Source organism: Ahaetulla prasina, chromosome 8 (genome assembly GCF_028640845.1).
Source record: "Ahaetulla prasina isolate Xishuangbanna chromosome 8, ASM2864084v1, whole genome shotgun sequence".
NCBI classification, from domain to species: Eukaryota; Metazoa; Chordata; class Lepidosauria; order Squamata; family Colubridae; genus Ahaetulla; species Ahaetulla prasina.
Genome location: NC_080546.1, coordinates 51,540,098 through 51,562,657, shown reverse-complemented (window position 1 = coordinate 51,562,657; position 22,560 = coordinate 51,540,098). Strand labels below are relative to the sequence as shown.

Here is a 22,560-nt window from a genome sequence, read left to right as displayed (position 1 = left end):
GTATTCAATTCATGCTTATACTTATATATATTATTTAATATGTATTTGACAAAATAAATAAATAAGTATTGCTCTTACAATATTTATTGTAAATATATCATGACATATGATGATTTAATTGATGTTTGTTTTTCTTAATTTTAACTAGTATTGATTTTTACTTATTCATACTGGTTGCATTTGGACTGCATTCCCATAGAAGGAATGTGCCAACCCGTCTAAGTAAACCAAATTAGGAAACCAATGAATAAAGGTTAGGATTGCTTTTATTGTAACAGCTATAGTAACAGAATCTTGCCAATCTAAATGTACTCCTCCCCCATTCCCTCCCTCTCTTCATCCCTTCATCTTAGTGTAAACTAGGGAGGGTTTGTCTGATTTTTCTTTACTTATTCACTTGATCTGGGTTGGGTCCCTTTTATCTGACTGTTACTTTGGTAACCACTCTTCCTTCTGTTCCCTCTACAGTGTGTTACAAATGAAATCTTTGTTTATTTGTAATGAAGAAATTATAGAAGGGAACGCCTGTCATAGTAACAGCCTTAAAAAAATAATCAAAATAAACAAGTTTATTGATACAATTTAAATTTATTTTCTCTCATATTGTTAAAAATACCTTTCAAACATCCATCATATTTTGAAGCATATTTAGTTGTAATGAATTCACCATTCATGTTATCCAGGCACTGGGATATCACTTCAATAGCATCACTTGACTGGTCCAATTCTGTAAAGGATAACTGAGTACCATATTACTGAGGATAACTGAGTACCTACTGATGATATATAACTCTGAGCTGGCAGCTTCTTATAGACATCACATAGGAGAAGTGTCATGGCCCCATCTGAGCCTGAGGACGAGACAGAGCCAGGGTCGACAGAGGAAGATGGCGCGGCCTCGTTGGCCCCAGAGAAATGACTGGAGGAGCAGAACGAGACAGTCCCTTAGGTCTGGGAAGGATCGCCTGTGAAGGAGAGAGGCGCAGGATGACCAAGCAAGGGGGAAGGAGAGGGCTGGCATCAGAGCAGAGAATAGAATAGAATAGAATTTTTTATTGGCCAAGTGTGATTGGACACACAAGGAATTTGTCTTGGTGCATATGCTCTTAGTGTACATAAAAGAAAAGATACCTTCATCAAGAATCATAAGGTACAACACTTAATGATAGTCATAGGGTACAAATAAGCAACCCGAAAACAATCGATATCAATATAAATCATAAGGATACAACAACAAAGTTTCATAAGTGGAAGGAGATGGGTGATGGGAACGATGAGAAGATTAATAGTAGTGCAGATTTACTAAATAGTTTGACAGTGTTGAGGGAATTAATTGTTTAATAGAGTGATGGCGTTCTGGAAAAAACTGTTCTTGTGTCTAGTTGTTCTGGTGTGCAGTGCTCTATAGCATCGTTTTGAGGGTAGGAGTTGAAACAGTTTATGTCCAGGATGTGAGGGGTCTGTAAATATTTTCACAGCCCTCTTTTTGACTGGTGCATTATATAGGTCCTCCATGGAAGGCAGGTTGGTAGCAATTGTTTTTTCTGCAGTTCTAATTATTCTCTGAAGTCTCTGTCTGTTTTATTGGGTTGCAGAACCAAACCAGATAGTTATAGAGGTGCTGATGACAGACTCAATAATTCCTCTGTAGAACTGGATCAGCAGCTCCTAGGAGCAACAGAGCTCCGGCAATGAGCAATTACCTCACCTCCCCCGATCCCCAAGTATGGAGAATGGAGAGGAGGTGGGATCAACGCAGTCCCAAACAAGGTCCAGTTCTGATTCAGGCTTTAATAGTACCTATAATTGGTGAGCTTACTGAAGAAGAGACTCTTAATATTTGGAGCTTCCACATGATTATAAGACTGGATTCTCATAAATTATTACATGCACATGGACCTTTTCCAAGATTTTTATTCAACCTATTATCTCTTCTCTTTCAGGGATACCTGATCTTGTTGCAGTAAATGCTTCCTATCTGATCCCAAAGAAATAAAACACCTCTACCAAGATACTAATTAGTCTCTTTTTTGTAACAATTAATTAAGCTGATTGCATTTTCCTTGACTTTTATCAATTATTTACATATGAAATAATAGTAATCATTTTCCATTGATACATTTCCATATATAAGTACTATCTATAAATATTATAAATAAAAATGAGCATAATAGAAACATATAATTAATATAAATAAAATTAATATAAATAAAAATATTATCATATTATCTTTGTTTTTTTCAAAAATTTATATTCAGATGTTCTTATTTCATTTTCATGTTCAGGCTCAACTTATGACCACAAAGCAGTGCAGTTGTTAAGTGAACCTTGCCCAATTTCACGACCTTTTTTGGTGCGGAAATTAGGTGAATAACGTGATTGTTAAGCAAATCTGGCTTTCCCCCATTGACTTTGTTTGTTGGAAGCTCCTGGGAAGGTCACAAATGGCGATCACATGACCCCAGTATGCTGCAACCATCATAAATGCATGCTGGTTGCCAAGCACCTAAATTTTGATCCTGTGACTGCAGGATGCTATCCCAGTCCTAAGTGCGAGGACCACATAGACATGTGACTACATAGTAAATTGTTTTTTTTCAGTACCTTTGTAACTTTGAACAGTTGTTAAACAAATGGTTGTAAGTTGACAACTATCTGTATAGTTCGAATTGCTTTAATTTTCATTCCTTTTTTATACCTCTGTTTAACTACATTTTTGTAACAACATATTTAGGTATTTAGTTAAGATATCAATATTTTGTTCTAATACAGGTTTTCAAGTAAAGCTATTTAGTAAAGGTTCTGGCAATTGGGCATATAAACTAATTTTGAAAATTAATAGCTGAATATGTTGATGCTAGAATTCCATTTTATAGCTATACAGTTTACTGGACAGTGCTTAAGCAAATAATGTTATTCCACAATTAGATTGTAGTGAAAATGCTATTCCATTATCTTTGGATTGCAGGTGTTGAATTATACGTCCTTCCTTTTCTCTAAATGAAAAAAAAAACAGGATTAGGAAACCCATATTAAGGTAGCTTAGTGGTTCCTGACAACTATCGCAATTATAGTATTTTATTCCTTTTTATTAATTTCTCACTTGTATTACAGAGACACTGAACTTTTATTTTGTTCCTGAAAATGTAAATGTGTTCTGTTATTATAAATACATCTTTTTATTTGATCAGCTTAAAATATAATATAGCTCAAATATATCTTTTAAAACATGTGACAGAATTCAGCCCAGAAAATATTTTTCTCGCATGTATGTCTGACATTTATATAGAAAAAAGCTAAAATTTGTTTCTTACCATGAAAGTTTGTTTTGAAATTTGTTTCAAACCATGAAAGTTAAGAATTATTGTACAACTGAAATCTGAGATTGACAAGGAACCAATTCACCACAAAACATTTGTCAGATTGAATTACATAGTTGCTTTTTAAGGAGACCCTCAAACTGCACAGTTAAACTGAGCCTTAATATTTATTTCTTTTTCATGTGAAATATAATCCCAGCTGTAATAAAATGAACATTTTAACAAAACGGAAGCTTACTTAGATGGCATTTATTTTATAATGATTAATCCCGTTCTTGTTTAAATTTCCTTTAAAAATTAACTGATCAAAAGGTTGATAAGAGAAATGTCAGCCTGATTTAACGAAAAAGAGGAGTGAAATGAGAACGGCTGCACTCCAATACCTATTCTGTGGAGATTTTGCTGCAATCTAATATGTATATAAACACTGACATCTAGTGGTGGCATTGTATTATATCATCAGGACATCTTAATACATGTTCCTGTCATCCTTACTTTGCTTCAGTGATGTGTTGATTTGGATGTAGAAATCTGAACTGCAATGAAATGTCTGTGCCTCTTCCTTTCTTAAGGACAGGTAGTCCTCAACATACAACAGTTCATTTAGCAACCGTTCAAAGTTACGTCACTGAAAGAGTCATTTATGACTATTTGTAACACTTAGGACAGTTTTTTTTTTGTTTGTTTACATTTCTACCCCGCCCTTCTCCGAAGACTCAGGGCGGCTTACAGTGTATAAGGCAATCATCCCTGTGGTCACATGATTTACATTCGGATGCTTGACAACTGGTTCATAGTTATGAGGGCTGCAGTGTCTTGGGGTCATGTGATCTCATTTTGCAACTTTCTGACAAGCAAAGTCAATGGGGAAGCCAGATTCACTTAACAACCATGTTACTAACTTAACTACTGCAGCGATTCACTTAACAAATGTGGTGAGAAAAGTTGTAAAATGGAGCACAACTTACTTAACAAATTTCTCACCTAGCAATATATATATTGGGCTCAAATGTTGGGTGTAAGTCGAGGACCACCTGTATTAAGGTTAACCATAAGAAATGTTCATCATAATTTATATTAAAAAGAGAAAAATACCATTTTATTCTTTATCTTACCCAGAAAAATATCTATGGCCAACTTTGGGCTCAATACATACTAAGAATGTGTATGCACACACATAGATAACTTCCATGTCTGCTTTACAAGATGTATATTCATGCACATCCCCTTCTAATTTCTGTCATCTGAATTCTCAGTTCAATTCTTTATTGAAGGATGGTCTCAGAAATTGAATCTAACCAAAACCAACAGAATTCAGCCACACAAATCCGGGGAAAATGATGAAAACTTGTTATTTGAATTATTTCTAGGTTCTGCACCTGAAGAAAAAAACTTTGTATTTCGTTTTCACTATGTCTGGCACCATGAATGCTACTGTTGTGGCCTATCGGCCGCCAGCCCCTTCAGCAGCCAAAGCAGTTGAGGAGGAGGCGTGGGAGTCAGGATCAGCATCAAGGCAACCTGAGAGCTCCGAGGGGGAAGAGGGAATGGAGCTGGCACAGAGAGGGAGAGAGACAGACAGACAGACAGACAGAGAGACAGACAGAGACAGAGACGGAGTCTGGACCATCCATCAGCCCTCAGATGGAAAATCAACAGCCCCCAGGTCTGGAGGTGGCTGATGGGGAAGAGGAGAAACAGCTGGGTCCAGTGCCTGATGCGTGGATGTGCAGAAGATAGAAGAGAGGAGAGCAGTGGAAATCTGTGGGCTGCTCCTTGGGAAGGAAGAGCCACCTCTGCAAGCAAAGCCCCACCCTAGCTCTGGGGATAAAAGGCAGAGGACGGAGATGAATAGATGTGACAGACAACTATTCATCTCCCTGCTGGACGGACTTGTTAGTCTGAATTGAGAGAGAAATCTTTTGCCAGGACTGCTGGCGCTCCTAATAAAGGAATCTTTGAGTTAACTTCAGAGAGTTTATCGAGTTTGGGGAGCTGGGTCAGAACAGCTACCTATGCAGTGCAGCAGAAGTGTGATTAAACTGAAATGAGCTTCAAGGAGGAATGTCATGTTGGATCTGAGATCATTCGACTCTTTTCCATCTGTGCTATTTTATTAAAAAAAAGTTGCCTTTTGCCTACTGCTGCTGCCACACATGGGCAAGATATCAATAGCTCTGTGTTTCTTTTAAGTGAGAAAAAGAAGAGGAGAGAAAAGGGATTAGTTGAAAAACCAGCATGGGGAATATAATTGAATTATCTTTTTCCATTTTGCTGCTCTGTTGTGTCATTTCAGTTAACAAACAACACACCAATTGCAAACGATATCATCGCGTCTTAGCCAGAACTTAAATTTTATGAAACTGTGGAAACTGCAATGCACTGGGAACATTTTAGCATGCCGGCAGACAACCCATGACCTGTTGAGTTATTGTTTCAGAGATATTTCTTTACCTAAACAAAGAAATAGAATGATTATAGGCAGGTAAAGAAACATGGGACAAACGTGGAGCAACTTTCAACTTCCTGTTGGCTTCCTCATTGACTTCCCTTGTAAAAAGCTGCCAGGGGGTATTGAAATGAGTCATATGACCATGGGTGGCATGGGTGGCAATGGAGCAGCATGGCAGCGTCGCAGCACTGAAGCAATCACAACTTTGCCAAATTTTAATCCCACAGATGTCATGGCTCCTAGATTTTGGATGCATTCTGTTAAGTTAGTCTGCTTGAGGTACAAGAATTCAAAAATAGTTGCCTTTGCTACACCATTCCATCTAATTGAAGGTTGCACACAATCAAACAGATTCTAGACTTTTTAGTACTATATAGATTGGGCTGGCACCTATGTCAGGCAGAAAGTCGTTCAGAAACTATTTATTTCATTGACCAATAAAATATATATTCAATAAAATGAAGCAACTAACATCAAAGACGGTTGGCAACCATTTATAGCCAAAGTTTACATATAAAGAATTATGCTATTTTTAGAGAGATAAATTTATCCTGATTGTGTAATAAATAATGCAATTAAAATCATCAGAGTACTTTGGAAATTTAGATAAAGGGGAGTAATCAACTGCTGAGGATTGTCCCTGACAACACAAAGTACGCGGGCTGTGGTTTCTATGGCACCCATATAACAAGGGCAATATATAAGGAATCCTATTTTTTCCTTCCGAACAGTGTGAGCAGAACATTAAGCTGACCTAAATATAGGGCTCTCCTGAATTTGGGGGCCTATGATTTATATATATTAACTACACTGTTAGAAACAGCAACAATTTCTGTTTGGCCTTCTACGTTTAAGATACTTTATCTTAATATTGTTTTAGCTTGATCTGACCCTACAGTTAAGATGGCATCACTGTAAAGCCATAGTGGCTCAAGATTTGAAGTTGTCTGCCAGTATTAGACAGGTCATGTGTTAGGACTGTGGTATAGTTTTAGCCAGTAAGTAAAAATATTTATCCAGAGATTGAATACTGCATGCAGCTCTCTTATGCATTATGAGATACATAATGGAGGGGGACATTTCTGCTTCCTGAAGCTTGCAAATCTATTCCTAAATGTCTAAAAATCTTAGCCTGTTCATGAACTAGCCACCAAAGTCTAGCTTGTCTATTTTGGGCATTTGGACAAAGTACAATTCTTAGTCTTGGAGTAATTTATTATTAGTTCCTCTTCTATAGAATAATGCACAAGTGATCTCAAGGCTCTTTTAAGGCCAGCGGGAGTCAGTGACAGAGTTACTGCATCATCAACATACAGTGATAAATTTATATGAAAGGTAGAGTTACTTGGATGAGTTACTAATTAATTTATATAACAGGTGAATAAAACTAGAGCCAATAAACATCCCTGTCTAACTCCTTGCTGGCATTTCCTTTATGACATATCCTTGATTACAGAACCTGACCTTCAGTCTTGCATTCTCATGTATTTTAATGAGCAGCAAGAATAGTTTGTTTACTGTTTATTCTTTAACTTATGCTGCAGTTCAGATCTTGATTCTGTGTCAAAAGCTGACCAAAAGTCAATTACTGCTGCATAAAAGGTTCGGCACCAGGTTTAGATTGGAAGACTGGTTTCTGTGCATTAATCATTTAGGTATCCACTGGGCAGACAGATTTGAACTGGACATTTATAGTGCATGTATACTGCAGAGGTAATATATTTCCTGGGTTCATATTCAAATGACATTCCAGTAATGAAGAAAGACATTCTGTTTATTTGGAATTTGCAGAGAAAGGGAATTTGAACATTTGCTTCGTAATAGCTATACATACAGTTAGTATTGTCCTATAAGTTGATAGGAGGTTTTGACGGTTAGGTTCAGGGAAATTCAAATCAACTCAAATAAGTTCAGGAGAAATGGAACATAAAGCACCAGAAATAATATTTACCCTAAAAGAAAGAATATTCTGCCCAGAAAAGGGGTAAAAAAAATCCTTCCTTATGTTAAATTCAATTTCTTTTGATGACATGTAAGCAATAGGAGGGAGCCTATATCTTCTTGTGGGATGTTTCGCTTTGATTTCTCACCTGGCCGATAGGCCAAAGATTTCCTAGTTCTCTCCCATGTAAATACAAACCAGGCCTGACTATATTTTAGCTTCTTTAATCCAGCCAAGGTCAGGGTCATGCTAATCTTTAAAAAGGGCTGGTCATTCCAGCATAGCTAAAAATGTGGGAAAGAAGAAAAAAGGTTGCTTTAAAATCAGGTTCAGGCTTTCTTTCAAATGAATCCCTCCCTCCCCCCCCACCTCTCTTTCTGTGTGTGTGTGTATATACACACACAGACAGACAGAGACAGCATAGAGATTGATTTTGTCCCTACTAGATTGGAGTCTAAATGGATGTTTTTAAAACTTGGCAATTTTAATGTGTGTGGATAGAGGCTGGCTGGAGAATTCTGGAAGCTGAAGTCCATTCATCTGAAAGTTGCCAAGTTTGCTAAACACTAATTGACCCTGTTCCTCCAAAATGCAAAAAGCCACACATTCAGTCTTCAGGGATAACATCTTCAAATCAAGAAACCACATTGGAGCTGTAAAATATGGGGATTGGGGAGAAATTGCTTCCAAAGGTTGTTATCCAATGAAACCTTATTTTATGTATTACTTTCTTTTACACTAACTTCCTATAATTTTGGGGGTTCAAAATAAAAACAGGAAACAATAAGACCCTTGAATGATGCTGTGGACATCGTATCCAGTTCCCCCTGGAGGCTGTTGGGGACTGGGTTTGATTCAACCCTAGCAAGACGAAATGGCTGTGGGTATTTGAAGTCAGTGGAGACAAGAATTCTGTACCTCTGGTTCTGGATGGGGTTGAACTTCCCCACATAGATGCAGGGCACAATCTGAGGGTCCTCCTGGGTTCCTTGCCCTCTTCAAACAGGCTAGGAGGGCTTTGCACACCTTTGAATGGTGTGCATCCATCCCTGGATCAAGAGGCCTTGCTTACAGTAACTTACGGCCTTGTGACTTCCAGTTTAGACTACTGTAACATGCTCTACATGGAGCTGCTCCTGAAGGATCACCTTTTTCAAGAGTCTCTACCCATCCAGCGAGGTTGAGCAGGATGAGCATGCTTCATTTACAGATGCTGCGTATCTCTTCAGCCAAAGAATGTTGCCTGGTGGGGACTAGAAAATGAGCTTTTCTGCTATGGGCCCCCCCTCTGTAGAACATCCTCCCTTTAGAGACCAGAATGGCGTCAACTCTGTTAGCCTTTTGTAAAGCCATAAAAACCTGGTTATGTTCCTGAGTCTGGGGCACCGTATGTGTTAAGGGCCCCGTTTCCTGGCTATATTGCTAACTGGCCAAGTATCCTGCTCCTATGCATATTTAATTTGGATATTCTTATTGTTTTTTAATTGGTCTTACTGTTTTTATTGTTTTAAAACGTTTTTTAGTATTTTAACTGCAATATAGTTTTTGAACTGTAAGCTGTCCAGAGTCATTGACTGAGATGGGTGGCCATAAAAATTGAACAAACAAATGAATAAAATAATAAATACATCATTTTGAGCTTTGGTCAATTTAGACTGAACTCAGGAAGTAAACTCAGGAAGTATCAAAGTGAGTAGAGCTTAGGATATAGCTGAGATTTCTCTTTTCATCATGTTTTAATATCTGATTCTTCTACTTAAATATAAGCCATTGAAATTCCTGCAATGCAAGACAAATAATAATAAACACTATCCAAGTTTAATAAAGCTCTGCAGCAGTTGAAGCCACCATTTCTAGAAGAAGCAGAAGGGAGGTCTTCTGTATTATGCAGCCTTCTTGGTTGGGCTGGATTGACGCCACTCCTGATCGCTTATAAGAGGCTATTGCTTAAATATGGTTGCATACTATGTTATGGGACTATACTCTGCATCTATTATCCTGTGGATGTACATGGTGATGGCAGATAGCAGTATAGAGTATTTCCCCCCTCCAGTAGGTTATATTAAAATAGAGAGTTTCTTACCAAGTGGCTCTTCTGCCAAGAATTCAGACAATCCATGCCAGTTCCATTGACAATGACATGGAAAATATCCGCATTGGGTACAAAATGGAAAAGCCGTCATTTGGAAACTGCCTTTCTCCAGTGTGATAGTTATATATGCAGTTGTTCCAAAAACAACACCAAATTAGTATTTCCCATTTGCAATCTGCTATGAATGTATTCAGATCACATAACTGACTTTGAGATATTTTGCATATATTTTATAACCTATTTCTTCAAAAAGGATGTCAACAAATGAAACTGAGTATGATACAGGTGTACTAGTCCTAGAAGGGAAACTGGCAGAACTCTTGGCAATTTCACCCCAGCTTGCCATTCATTTTTTCAAATGAATTAAGTGTAGCACCTCAAAGCATCTCATGGAATATGCACCATTGGCAGCACCTCAAAGCATCTCATGGAATATGCAGCATGGCATTAGAGTAGCATGACCTCCCTTCTAATCAAAAAAAAGTAGAAGACACAGCCATGCAGAAGCCTTGTCAGCAGAAAATCTGTAATGCCCTTATTTAGCACAGAATCAGCTCTTAGCCAGCTTATATCAGCGATCAGCTTCCTCCCTATGAATTTTTTTTTACAGACAGATCTATCAGCCTTTTGAAAAATGACTGGACACATTTAATAACAAGTGTAATAATCTGTATGCCACTGAATATAAGGAATGTCATTATTTATTTATTTATTCACTCATTTGTATCTCACCGTTATAATTTTTAGAAATAACACAAGGCAGAAAACATATCCAACTACTCTTCATTTCCTCACAAAAACAACAACCCTATGAAGTGGGTTGAGCTGAGAGAGAGTGACTGGCCCAAATTCACCCAGCTGGCTTTTTTGAGTAAGATGAGACTTGAATTCATAGTCTCCTGCTCCTAAGCCTGGACTTAACCTCTAGACCAGTGGTTCCCAGCCTTTTTTTGGCCATGCCCCACCTTTAAAATCCTGATGCCCACCCTGTGATATATAATTCTTACTATTCAAAAAGTGAACTCCTACTCATGCGGAGGAAGCCTAACTTGGTTTAAACAAGGTTCCAAAGAACATGGCATCTATGAAAGACAAAAATAAAAGAATGAAAAACAGGAGAAGTACTGAGGGACTTAAAAATAATAGTATGAAAGGATATGAAAAAACAGCAAATAAAGTTTCAAGAACTTTATTGCATAAATGCATAAATATAAAATAATTTTAATAAAAGCTTTTTCTGTAATACTTTGATCAAAATAATTACTATACATATTAAAATAAAGGCACCTTACAAATTCAGCGGTTCGAATCCCTAGTGCTGCCATGTAACGGGGTGAGCTCCCGTTACTTGTCCCAGCTTCTGCCAACCTAGCAGTTTCGAAAGCGTGTAAAAATGCAAATAGAAAAAATAGGGACCACCTTTGGTGGTAAGGTAACAGCGTTTCGTGCGCCTTTGGCGTTGAGTCATGCCGGCCACATGACCACGGAGATGTCTTTGGACAGCGCTGGCTCTTCGGCTTTGAAATGGAGATGAACACTGGCCCCTAGAGTCGGCAACGACTAGCAGATATGTGTGAGGGGAACCTTTACCTTTAACAAATTCAAAATACAATTTAAGGTCACCTCAAGATCATATTTACAACACAACCCTGTGCATGTCTACTCAGAAGCAAGTACCATTGTCTTCAATGGGGCTTACTCCTGGGAAAATGTAGGATTGCCGCTTTAGTCTACTTAATTTAGTGAGATCTTTGTGCTTGATGCCTGTTGCAGAGAAATTTTATATTAGGCTCCAATTTAGTCAGCTTCATTCTCAAGTCTCCTCATTCAGTGATATCCAGTCGATTTCTTTTCTTCAGTAGCAAATCACATTCAGCTAAATATGAAGATGGGAACCGTAATAGCAGTTTTCTTGCAAGGTAGGTTGAATTTGGGTATTTAGGTAAATATGCGTGGTCCAACCACAGATTGCTCTGAGAGGAAAAGTCTTGTAAAACATGGCCTGGGAAAACACAGACTAAAAATAACTGTAAATCTAACAATTTCTTACTTAAACTTGGATCCTGGTTCTGTATCCTCCCTGCTAGGCTTCCCCCAGCAGCCATCCACGCTGTCTTCCCACAGAGTAGCTCTCCCTGCAACCACCCAGCAGCAAAGCCCATAGGAAAGAGACCGACTCTGCCAATCCCATGATCCTTAGTGGGAACACACATGATTGGCTGGCACTTGCTCCCTCCTACCCCCAGTTGGGAGATCCTTTTCAGACCAGGCCCTAGGAAATGCACTTTAACAAAGATACCAATAGGTAAATGAAACACAGCTGTTTCATCACAAATATATAAGAACAATTAGCGGACTTTCAAAAATTCAGTTAATAGTGAATTGCCCATTAAAAAAAAATTACCCCCCTGTGGGGCATGGGCCCCACATTGGGAACTACTGCTCTAGACCCAATTGGCTCTCTATAAAGAATGCTATAATGCCCATAAGCTACTTTGTGACTCCTGGTTCAGACATTACATAGGCAGAGGCTTCCTCACAAACCAGATGTCCAGTGTCTTTTTGTACCCCAAGTGATGGATGACAGTTCAAATGACCAGGGTGGGGGGAGGATATATCATAGAATATTTATATGCTAAGACCCATGTTGAAAGAAGACAAAGCAATTTAGTTTAAAAATGAATCAGTTAAGGATGAATTTAGGCTGTTTCCAAGATAGGATTGGGATGAGAAAAGGGCTGCAGTGTGAGGTCATCTCCTGTAAAAATGATCAGTAGGACAATTTTGTGCTTCAGTTAGCAGGACATAAGAATGAGCATAAAAGAATCCCCAGCCTATTTAATGTCTTTCCTTTCTTGATATATGGTATAAAAGCTTCCATGCTAACCTGATCACAAATTAATCATAAATATATAGAAGTGTGTGTCGTGTGTGTATCTTCTTTAAAAAACATTTTGTGGGAGGGGCAGAGAAAGGGGGGCATGAATTTTAACAAAAACTGAAAATGTGAGACAGCCTTCCTCATTTTCAAAATGAACTATCAGACCATTATAGCCAAATAGCAGATAATATTCTTAGCTTCAGAAATATAGAAATCAATCATTTTTTTGCAGAAAGGTAAGATTTCAAATGCCACGGTGAAATTGCAGAACTATTTTCCATTGCTTATTCCCTTTGATTTTGACTGTTTTGGAGTCTTTCAAAGATGTGTTTTTATCTGGTAACCATGTCTTGAAAAGAGAATTCTGGGAGAGAATATACAAAGAAACAGAAATGGAGAAGACACTGGGGAAAGCTTAAAACTGCAGCCTTTCCTTCTTTCTCCTCCTCTTTCATTTACACTCCCACATCTCACACACTTTAAGGCACTGGCATGCGTGCATATTCACTAGTCTCTCTTTGGAAAGGAGACAGACGACCACATGCATAAATGAAAGGATTCTCTGGGATAAGCAAGATTCTCTGGGAATAAGCAAGAGTGAGACAGAGAGAGGCTGAGTTTGTTCAAAGGGAGGAGCAGTGGGGGCTTCGCGGGCTCTCTTTTTTTCATGCGCTTTGCTAGTGGGGTACGATGTTCCTGCAGCCTGCCTGCTAGCTCCCATCAGCAAGAGACGGAGCCAGAACTGATTGTCATAGGGTAAGTCAGGAGAGGCGAGGATGGAGTGTGTGTTAGTTCAAGATGGGTGTGGATGCATGCATCTATATATGTGAATTCATCTGTTTGATCGTGCAGTTTGATCGTTCTCCTATCAGCATATATTTACAGCATTTCATTTCAGCTCCTCTATGCCCCATCCTTTTGGGAAGGGAGGGTTAAGGAAGCAAGCTTCTCTGGATACATTGTGTGGCACTTTCTGAGGTTGTGGCTCAGATTTTATGTTGGTGGGCTGCTTGCTTGTGAACAATGCATTTTCTATAATGAGCTAAATATCGCAGCACAATTCTGAAGGTGTAAGTTAATACACCGCAAACAAGAGGGATGTCAATATGATCCTGAAAAGTCTAAAGACCAAATAGTTTGCTTTAGATGACATTTTGCATTATTTTTTTATTAAGAATTTTTAAGGACAAGGCTCAGGTTCATTGCTTCATTGACAATTTTATTCAGAGCAAATACCCCCAAAACAAATGGTAACAAACCCCTTTATGATTTAAACAGTGTCACATAGTACAGGTCAATCTATCTAGAAAAAAATGGAAAAACCTCTGAGTTTGGTTAAGAGTGTTAAGTGTCATTCCTTTTCATATACTGTATTGTGATAATCTATATTCTCTCTTTTTAATACAAGAGAATATATGTCTGAGAAGAATCTAATGCTGTGGTTTGATAAGGAAGTAGTATATTTTTTCCTTAACATGTCCTCTGGAAGAATAGGTTAATTAGTAACAATTTTGTGGGCCATGGTAAATATACAACTTGTACTTCATAGATGCTTATCTAAATGGTAACATGTAAAATTTTTATTTTTGTGAGAAGTTATTTAACATGTATTATTCAGCACCAAATCTTAAATATAACTGCGCTTTAAGAATGTTATCAGATTTATTAATTTGTATATAGGTATAGCCTTTACATAGATAAGCTACAGAACAAAAATTTAAATATATTGGGAGAATGATAGAATTATAGCTTTTCTGCATCAAGGCCAATCTCAGAGTTATTAGAGTTGCCATTCCAAAATATCTGGAGAAAAAATAATTCTACAAATTGTGCATGAAGTGCATTTATATAGCTCGGCTTTAAGATGTTGGATGCTACCCCATTCTTTATACGTGGTGTATCTTGTAATTATAAAAGAAAAGTACCGTATATACTCGAGTATAAGCCGAGTTTTTCAGCACGTTTTTTGTGCTGAAAAACGTCCCCTCGGCTTATACTCGAGTATATACGGCTTATACTCGAGTTTTTTTTTTTTTCGTTTTTTTCACATTATACCGGCCGGCGCGAACTTGGCGGGCTTTTGCTTTAGCGCGGGGAAGCCCTGCCGGTGCAGTGAGAGGGCGGGGCGGGGGAGCCGCCAGCCTTCTCGGCCGAGGGAGGGAGGGTTTCGCCGACCGGTAGGTGCCTCATTTCCCACCCTCGGCTTATACTCGAGTCCCCAGTTTTACCCCAGTTTTTGGGGTAAAATTGGGGACCTCGGCTTATACTCGGATCGGCTTATATTCGAGTATATACGGTAGATCCCCAAAGCGGGTACATTTTATATCTTTTTCTAACCCCATTTCTTGATTTTGAGGGGCAGGGATAAGGTGGATGTAATACAACAATTATTTACTTTTATCTCCTTCAAAAATAAGCTGATTAAGCATTATGGTATAATAAATAAACAGTAAGTTTACTTGGTTTTGATAATATTGCATATCTATACTGTTTGTGAATGCTCAAACTATTTCACATGCATTTTAATAACTTTATAATTTTTAAAAAACAATCCATACTTTTATTGTTTTAATATGATATGCTGCAATGTTATGTGTTATGTGTTATGTGCTATAATGTTTTTCATAAGTGACCGATTATGAGCCCCTTTTCTATTAGGTAGGCCCTAGGGCGGGGATGGTGAACGTTTGTGCCCAAACTGGAATGCATGTGCACATGTGCCAGAGCCCCGGAAACTTGGAGACCAGCTGCACAGCGTGCATGTGCGTGTGGGCCACCTGGTCTTTGGGTTTCCTGCACTCTGGCACATGTGAAGACCAGCATGCACACTGGAAACTAGAAGAGCAGTTGACGCTGCTGTGTGTGCCCACAGAGAAAGCTCTGCGTGCCACCTCTGGCACGCGTGCCATAGGTTCACCATCCCGGCCCTAGTGACTAGTCAGGACTGCTGCTTTGTACAAGCCACCCTGCTGTGCAACAGCCTCTCTGCCTGACCACTTAGCACTTACTGCAAGGCTGGTTTTGGAGCTCCTGGCTAATGGTTCAGGGAACTTAAATCTGTCTTCCCTGGGTGGTATAGTAACTCAGGAATTTATGGAAGCCATGACTTCTGTGGGCCTCCAGTCATCCAGGCTAGAAGTAATGATCACCCACCTGATTTGGTCTTCTTGTCAAAGCAATGCCATTGTGATCTGGAATTAGTTGACCTATCCCCTGGTCCAGAGGTGGGTTTCAGCAGGTTCTGACCAGTTCTGGAGAACCGGTAGTGGAAATTTTGAGTAGTTCAGAGAACCGGTAGTAAAATTTCTGACTGGCCCCGCTATAGAGCACTGCACACCAGAACAACTAGACACAAGAACAGTTTTTTCCCGAAGGCCATCACTCTGCTAAACAAATAATTCCATCAACACTGTCAGACTGTTTACTGTTTTACTGTTTACTGAATCTGCACTACTATTAATTGTCTCATAGTTCCCATCACCAATCTCTTTCCACTTATGACTGTATGACTATAACTTGTTGCTGGCAATCCTTATGATTTATATTGATATATTGACCATCAATTGTGTTGTAAATGTTGTACCTTGATGAACGTATCTTTTCTTTTATGTATACTGAGAGCATATGCACCAAGACAAATTCCTTGTGTGTCCAATCACACTTGGCCAATAAAATTCTATTCTATTCTCTGCCTCCTGGTCCCAGCTGATCAGGAGGAAATGGGGATTTTGCAATAACCTTCCCCTGGATTGGGGAGGGAATGGAGATTTTACAGTATCCTTCTCCTGGAGTGGGGTGGGAATGGAGATTTTACAGCATCCTTCCCATGCCATGCCCACCAAGCAAAATTTTTTTAAACCCACCACTATCCTGGTCCCCTTGCACAATCCTATGACAATCTGGTAGCTATGAATTTCTCTAGGTCATACCCCTCTGCAGGGAGATGGGACCTATTAATTGGTCTGCCCTCCGTGATTGATGGACCTTGATGGATTTCAGAGGGAGCCAGGGGTTATAACTGAAGATCTGCTGCATAGACCTGGTGAAACCCTAGTTTCACCTGGGATAGGAGTGTTTTATGTATGATTAGATAAGCAATCTCTCTCCCCCATGGATCTCATCAAGCCCTGTGATATATATGGAAGAACTAAGACAGATGAAGCAAATCAAGTGATGCCTAGAATGTTGCTGGTGGAAGACAAAGAATGAACTCTGTAGCAAGAGATCTGACCCTCGATCCCTGCTATGGGTCAGTGCTTTCAAGGGTCAGTGCTTTCTCTGCTCGTGTTTTAACTTCTACATGAAACAGGTGAGATCATCTGTCACCATGGGGTGGAGATATCATTAATATGCTGATAATAGTGTTCATCAACTGTAAAAGGAAATGTACATTGTGAAGTTATGAATGAAAAGAAGGCCTAAATTAGAATTAATTGCATCTAATTCTTTCAGAAAAGGACTGTCAAAAGGATTTGTGGACCATCATTTCCAAGCAAAGAATGAATATTGTCTTCCAGCGCCTTTTACAAAAAGTGTACAAGAAGCAATTGACAACTATTCCTTGTACGTATTAATTTCTGAAATTGCAATAAGTATTTCTTCAATATTTATCTCATTTTATTGTTAAAAGGTGAATAGATGCATAGAATAAGTTGATATGAGAAGACAGATTTTACTTCAAAGAGCACAACACTTCAACATTCTCTGCTTCCCAATCCACTCTCTATCTAGCATGGCAATTTTCAATGTGTAACATCTTTAAAGCAATTCATAGTGTGGCTTATTTGGAAATTAAAAAGTTACAAGTTCTAGAAGGATTTCCTTCCTGTGACTTGAAATACATACAGTGTTGAAATTTTGCTTGGATTTTATATGTAGTAGAGATGGTAGTTCTGGGTTAAAGCCTATGCTTTGCATGAGATGGTTCCAGATTTAGATGGTTAGTGCATGAAAAATGTTTGCCTGAAACACTGTATAGTTAGTACTGAAAATAATCTTAAAAGGAAACTTCCACAAAATGGGTCTTGCTAGAACATCCATAGTACTATGTAAAGTGCATTTTGGAGGCCTGGGAATTGGTGCTGGAATCAAGAGACCATTTTACTATGAATAATTGAAGAAATACACTGAATATTTATTTGTAGAGTGCTGCTGCTGGAAGACAAAGAATGAATATAGCATCATCATGTAAGACTTGTCATTTCCTACATGTATGTGATCTTGATATACTGTAAAAATGGCTGGGCTTGGATCTCAAAGCCACTTTCACTATCCTGCTCATCTTGTGTTGTCCACTCCAGACACCACTAAGAAACAAAGATACAATTAAAACAATGTTAGATTACCTCCTGTAACAGTCTTGTAGGTAACAGGTTCTGTTACTTTAATATCAGTTGCATATTAACATCTTGTGCACTTTTGACCTTACCTTTATTTGTTTTCCTTTCTGTCCTGAATATGTAATGTGTGCCTACACCTGAGTGAACCTAGTAGTTGCACCTGTGGTTGCTGACAGACATGGCAGTCCCTAGCCAAACTTCCTGTACACTGAGTTAAGAGGTTGAAAAACTATCCTGGTGGCTAAACACTTTCAAATTATTGCCGAGAAGATAATACAAACTTGTCCATCAAGAATCAGGGTAGATCCAAGAGAGATCTGAAAAACTTTATTTACATATGAAAGACTTTTTTGGAAGATATAGTTACAAACTAGTTACCAGAAAAAGTTCTATTAAACTCATAAAAGGATGAATAGATAGATACTTACCTCCATATCTACTGCTTAGAAGTTCCAATGATTTTGCTAATTGTATTCCCAAGACTGCAATACATAATTATTTAGATAGGTTTACAGACTGTTAAATTTAAATCCATAGTACACAATACCAAAATCTGTTACAAGAGCAAAAAATACTTCTTAAATTTTATTTCATTTATAGAATCATGGCTGCAACTCTACATGGCTTTAAAATATAAAAACTAAAATAAAATTATAACAACTTATAAAATTGCCAAGCATCCATATTGGGGAAAACAATGGCATAGTTTACATAATTATAAAATACATGTCTCAGGGAGTAGAAGCAGCGTACCTGACATCTGCTCCTCTTCCACCATAGGTGCCCAAGAGAGAGGTTCCTCGGAGAGCAATGAAGTATAAGACTTATGTAAATTTGTTCCTTTACAAATCTGTCTCTGAGGTTTGCATATGGAAATGAATATGCAAATGTATACTCCATTATCCAATGAAGAAGTCATTGCTTTTCTGCCATGTAAGCCAATAACATCTGTATTGGCTACACCAGTTAGTAGATGCAAATTAATTATCAATCTTTTACTGCCTTGGGATCTCCTGGTCATGTTTTATTAATCCATAACACTGCATTTAAATTTTGTTTCTATCAACAGGGCTTCTGTTTCGTCACTTTCACCAAGTGGACAAACAACACCCACAGATTTGAATAACTCTTGGTCAGGGATACAGAGCTATACCACTGGGCCATCTACTGAAAGAAGTTCTGTTTACTCCTGGGGCGATGATGTAGGTCAACTTTTGTATAAAATGTGTTTTAAAATATGGTGGATATTTCTGGTAACAGTGGAGCTTAATATTTGTGCTAAGTCCTCAGGGCTATGCCGCTGCCTAGAGACTTGTCAGTTGCTCGGAGATCCTGATTGGCTAAGACGCGAGCTTAGCAATCCATTGTGCTTTGCACATGTGGGTTTGAATCCCATCTTCATCGCCAGTGCTCTATATGGAGAACTTGGGTGGTAAGAACTGAGACAAGACAGGTTGCAAGTAACAAATAACAACCTTTAATGCTAACAGTGTAAAGAGCTAACAGGCTAACTTCAGTGAAGGCAACAGCAACAAGTGCCATCTGGCAGCCGCTTAAATACGGAGCTGACAGACAGCTGAACCAATGACAGGGCTCTGGGTTTCCCGCTTTTCAGTAGTTCGCGTCTTAGCCAATCAGGATTGCCGGGCGGCTGGCAAGTCTCTAGGTGTCATTGTAGCCCCGAGGACTTAACAATTTGTTTGAATAAAACTTAATTTTTTTTAAGATAGATTCACAGTCTTCTCTCTTCTTGCTTTCAATTTTGGTACATTAATTATGGTCCATTCCAAGTTTAACTGGCAAAGTCTAGCTAAATATTGGTTAATTAACTAGTATCTTTGAAACCACAGTTTGATCTAGATTGTTAACCAACGTTATGAGAGGCAATTTGGTATAGTGTTTAAGGCACCAGGCTAGAAACCAGGAGACCCTGAGTTCTAGTCCTGCTTTAGCCAACAAGATGATTACCCTAGAAAGCAATCAATGACAAACCACTTCTGAAAAACCTTGCCAAGAACATTTCAGGGACTTGTGGCCAGGAGTCAAGAATGACTTTAAAGCATAAACAAGAATAACAACAAAAACAAAACCCCAAATTAACATTAAATCATGGTTCTCTATCTAAGAACTATGAATGAATATAGTTTATATTTATTAGTGTTAAAAGGTTTTTAAAATCATCTTATCAATTTTCTTACGTAGGAAGAAAAATAAAATAAAAATAAGTACATAATAGTAAAATAATGTACAGGTAGTCCTTTCTTAGCAACTATTTGTTCAAAGTTAGAATGGCACTGGAAAATGTAACTTATGACTCATCCTCATACTTACGACTGTCACAGTGTTTCCCCAGTCATGATCCCAATTTGGGCGTTTGGCAACTGTCACACATTTTTATGGTTGCAGCATTGGGCAGCATGTGATCAGCATTCGCAGCAGCCAGCTTCTGACACGCAAAGTCAAGGGGGAAACTGGCAGGAGGTTGCAAATAACTGTGATGTGGTTTCACTTAATGACTACTAGGACTTGTGGGACTGTTTTTGCTATGCAGCATCACATGATGTTTTGCTTAATGCCATTTCATTTAGTGATAAAGTTGTCTGTCCCAATTAGGGTTCATAAGCAAGGACTATCTGTATTAAAGTCAGGATGATAAGCAACCTTTGAAAAGAGTTCAACCTATGTCCTATACTTGTTTGAGCTTCTTGGACTAAACTATGGGTTATTTTAGCCATTCTTTTTCTCAGCTGTTCTTTGTTTTTTTTTAATCTATTTCTGCTTTTAAGATTACCTTGTTGTTAATCATTATTGCTAGTGAATATAAATTCTTCTCATATTATTTCTCTTAGATACTGCTGTTGCTTGTTGCCCTAATTCTGTGGTCCTTCTGAATTTACTCATTCAAACTTCGTTCCATTCATTCTGTCTTTGTCTAAGCACATTTCTCATTCTCTTTCAGCTGATTCATGTCACCAGTTTTTAATGTATATCTTTTTCTGCTTCTAATTAATCTCACTCATCTTGTGCATGTAACAAGATGGTTACATGGTCACTCTTTGTCAGTAATCTTCCTTCCTTCCTTCCTTCCTTCCTTCCTTCCTTCCTTCCTTCCTTCCTTCCTTCCTTCCTTCCTTCCTTCCTTCCTATTTTAGCTGTATAAGAAAGAAAAGGCTCATAATAGCTGAGACCCAACTAAACCATTTTGTCAGTTTGCATGCAGAACACAAAAGCAATAATCTTTTCCTGCCCTCATTCTCAGCAACTGGTATTTGAAGTCAGTTTGTTTCTAATTTTGGCAGAAGAATGCCACCCACTGAATTCTTCCATGAATGTCCTTTTAAGTAGGATTTTTATTTATTTTTTGCTTTTTCTTCTCCTCATTTCCTTCATTTCCTTTGCTGATGTTCTGGTCCACTTTTTCCAAAATTATTCGTATATTCAAGGTCTTGTTCATTTCCCAAATTGATTGTTGTTCCTACTCTGTGTTACTTAATCTGACTTTCATTCTGTTATTTACCTCTAATTCCCAACCCAATGGATCACTGGAAATAAATTATGTTATTTATTTCCAGTGTCTGCCCGCCTGTCAGTATGATAACTTTGAAAAATGGGACTAAATTTAATATGACGAGAGAAAACTAAAAAAAAAAAGGCCAGATCCGTCTTGATGTATTTGAGATAAGCAGAAGAAATCACCCCAAGGCATTTCTATATGAGGCGCAATACAGGCTCAGAGGACTGCTGATTCTCAGCTCACACTTCTGTTTGGTCACCTGACTTAAAGCAGAAAAAATGCAGCTGTTTTTCAGTGCACAAGAAACAAATTCACTGTAAAGGAAAGGGAGCAGAAACAGACTCACATACACTTACACAACATGTAATAAATAGTCCTTGGCTATATAGCTGCCTCATTTAGTGACAGTTTGTAGTTATGACAGCGATGAAAAAATGACTTTAAAACTAATTCTCACATTTATAGCAGGTTTGTAAAGCAAAGAATAGAATAGAATAGAATTTTTTTATTGGCCAAGTGTGAATGGACACACAAGGAATTTGTCTTGGTGCATATGCTCTCAGTGTACATAAAAGAAAAGATATGTTCATCAAGAATTCTAAAGGTACAACACTTAATGATAGTCATAGGGTATAAATAAGCAATCAGGAAATAATCAATATCAATATAAATCATAAGGATACAAGCAACAAAGTTACAGTCATAGAGACATAAGTGGAAGAAGATGGGTTATGGGAATGATGAGAAGATTAATAGTAGTGCAGATTTAGTAAGTAGTTTGACAGTGTTGAGGGAATTATTTGTTTAGCAGAGTAATGGCGTTCGGGAAGAAACTGTTCTTGTGTCTAGTTGTTCTGGTGTGTAGTGCTCTGTAGCGTCATTTTGAGGGTGGGAGTTGAAACAGTTTATGTCTAGGATGTGAGGGGTCTGTAAATATTTTCATAGCCCTCTTTTTGACCCGTGCAGTATACAGGTCCTCAATGGAAGGCAGGTTGGTAGCAATTGTTTTTTCTGCAGTTC

General features: G+C 38.2%; 1 protein-coding gene across 2 annotated transcripts in view; it reads left to right on the top strand.

Annotated features, from left to right (window-relative positions):
• The window catches only part of FAM149A (family with sequence similarity 149 member A), a 55,770-nt gene that overhangs the window by 6,166 nt on the left and 27,044 nt on the right, over nt 1-22,560 (top strand). For both annotated transcript variants that reach the window (XM_058193892.1, XM_058193891.1), the window contains exons 2-3: nt 17,140-17,250; nt 19,096-19,228. In XM_058193892.1, the coding sequence (XP_058049875.1) occupies nt 17,140-17,250; nt 19,096-19,228 (244 nt within the window). The remainder of the gene's footprint in view (nt 1-17,139; nt 17,251-19,095; nt 19,229-22,560) is intronic.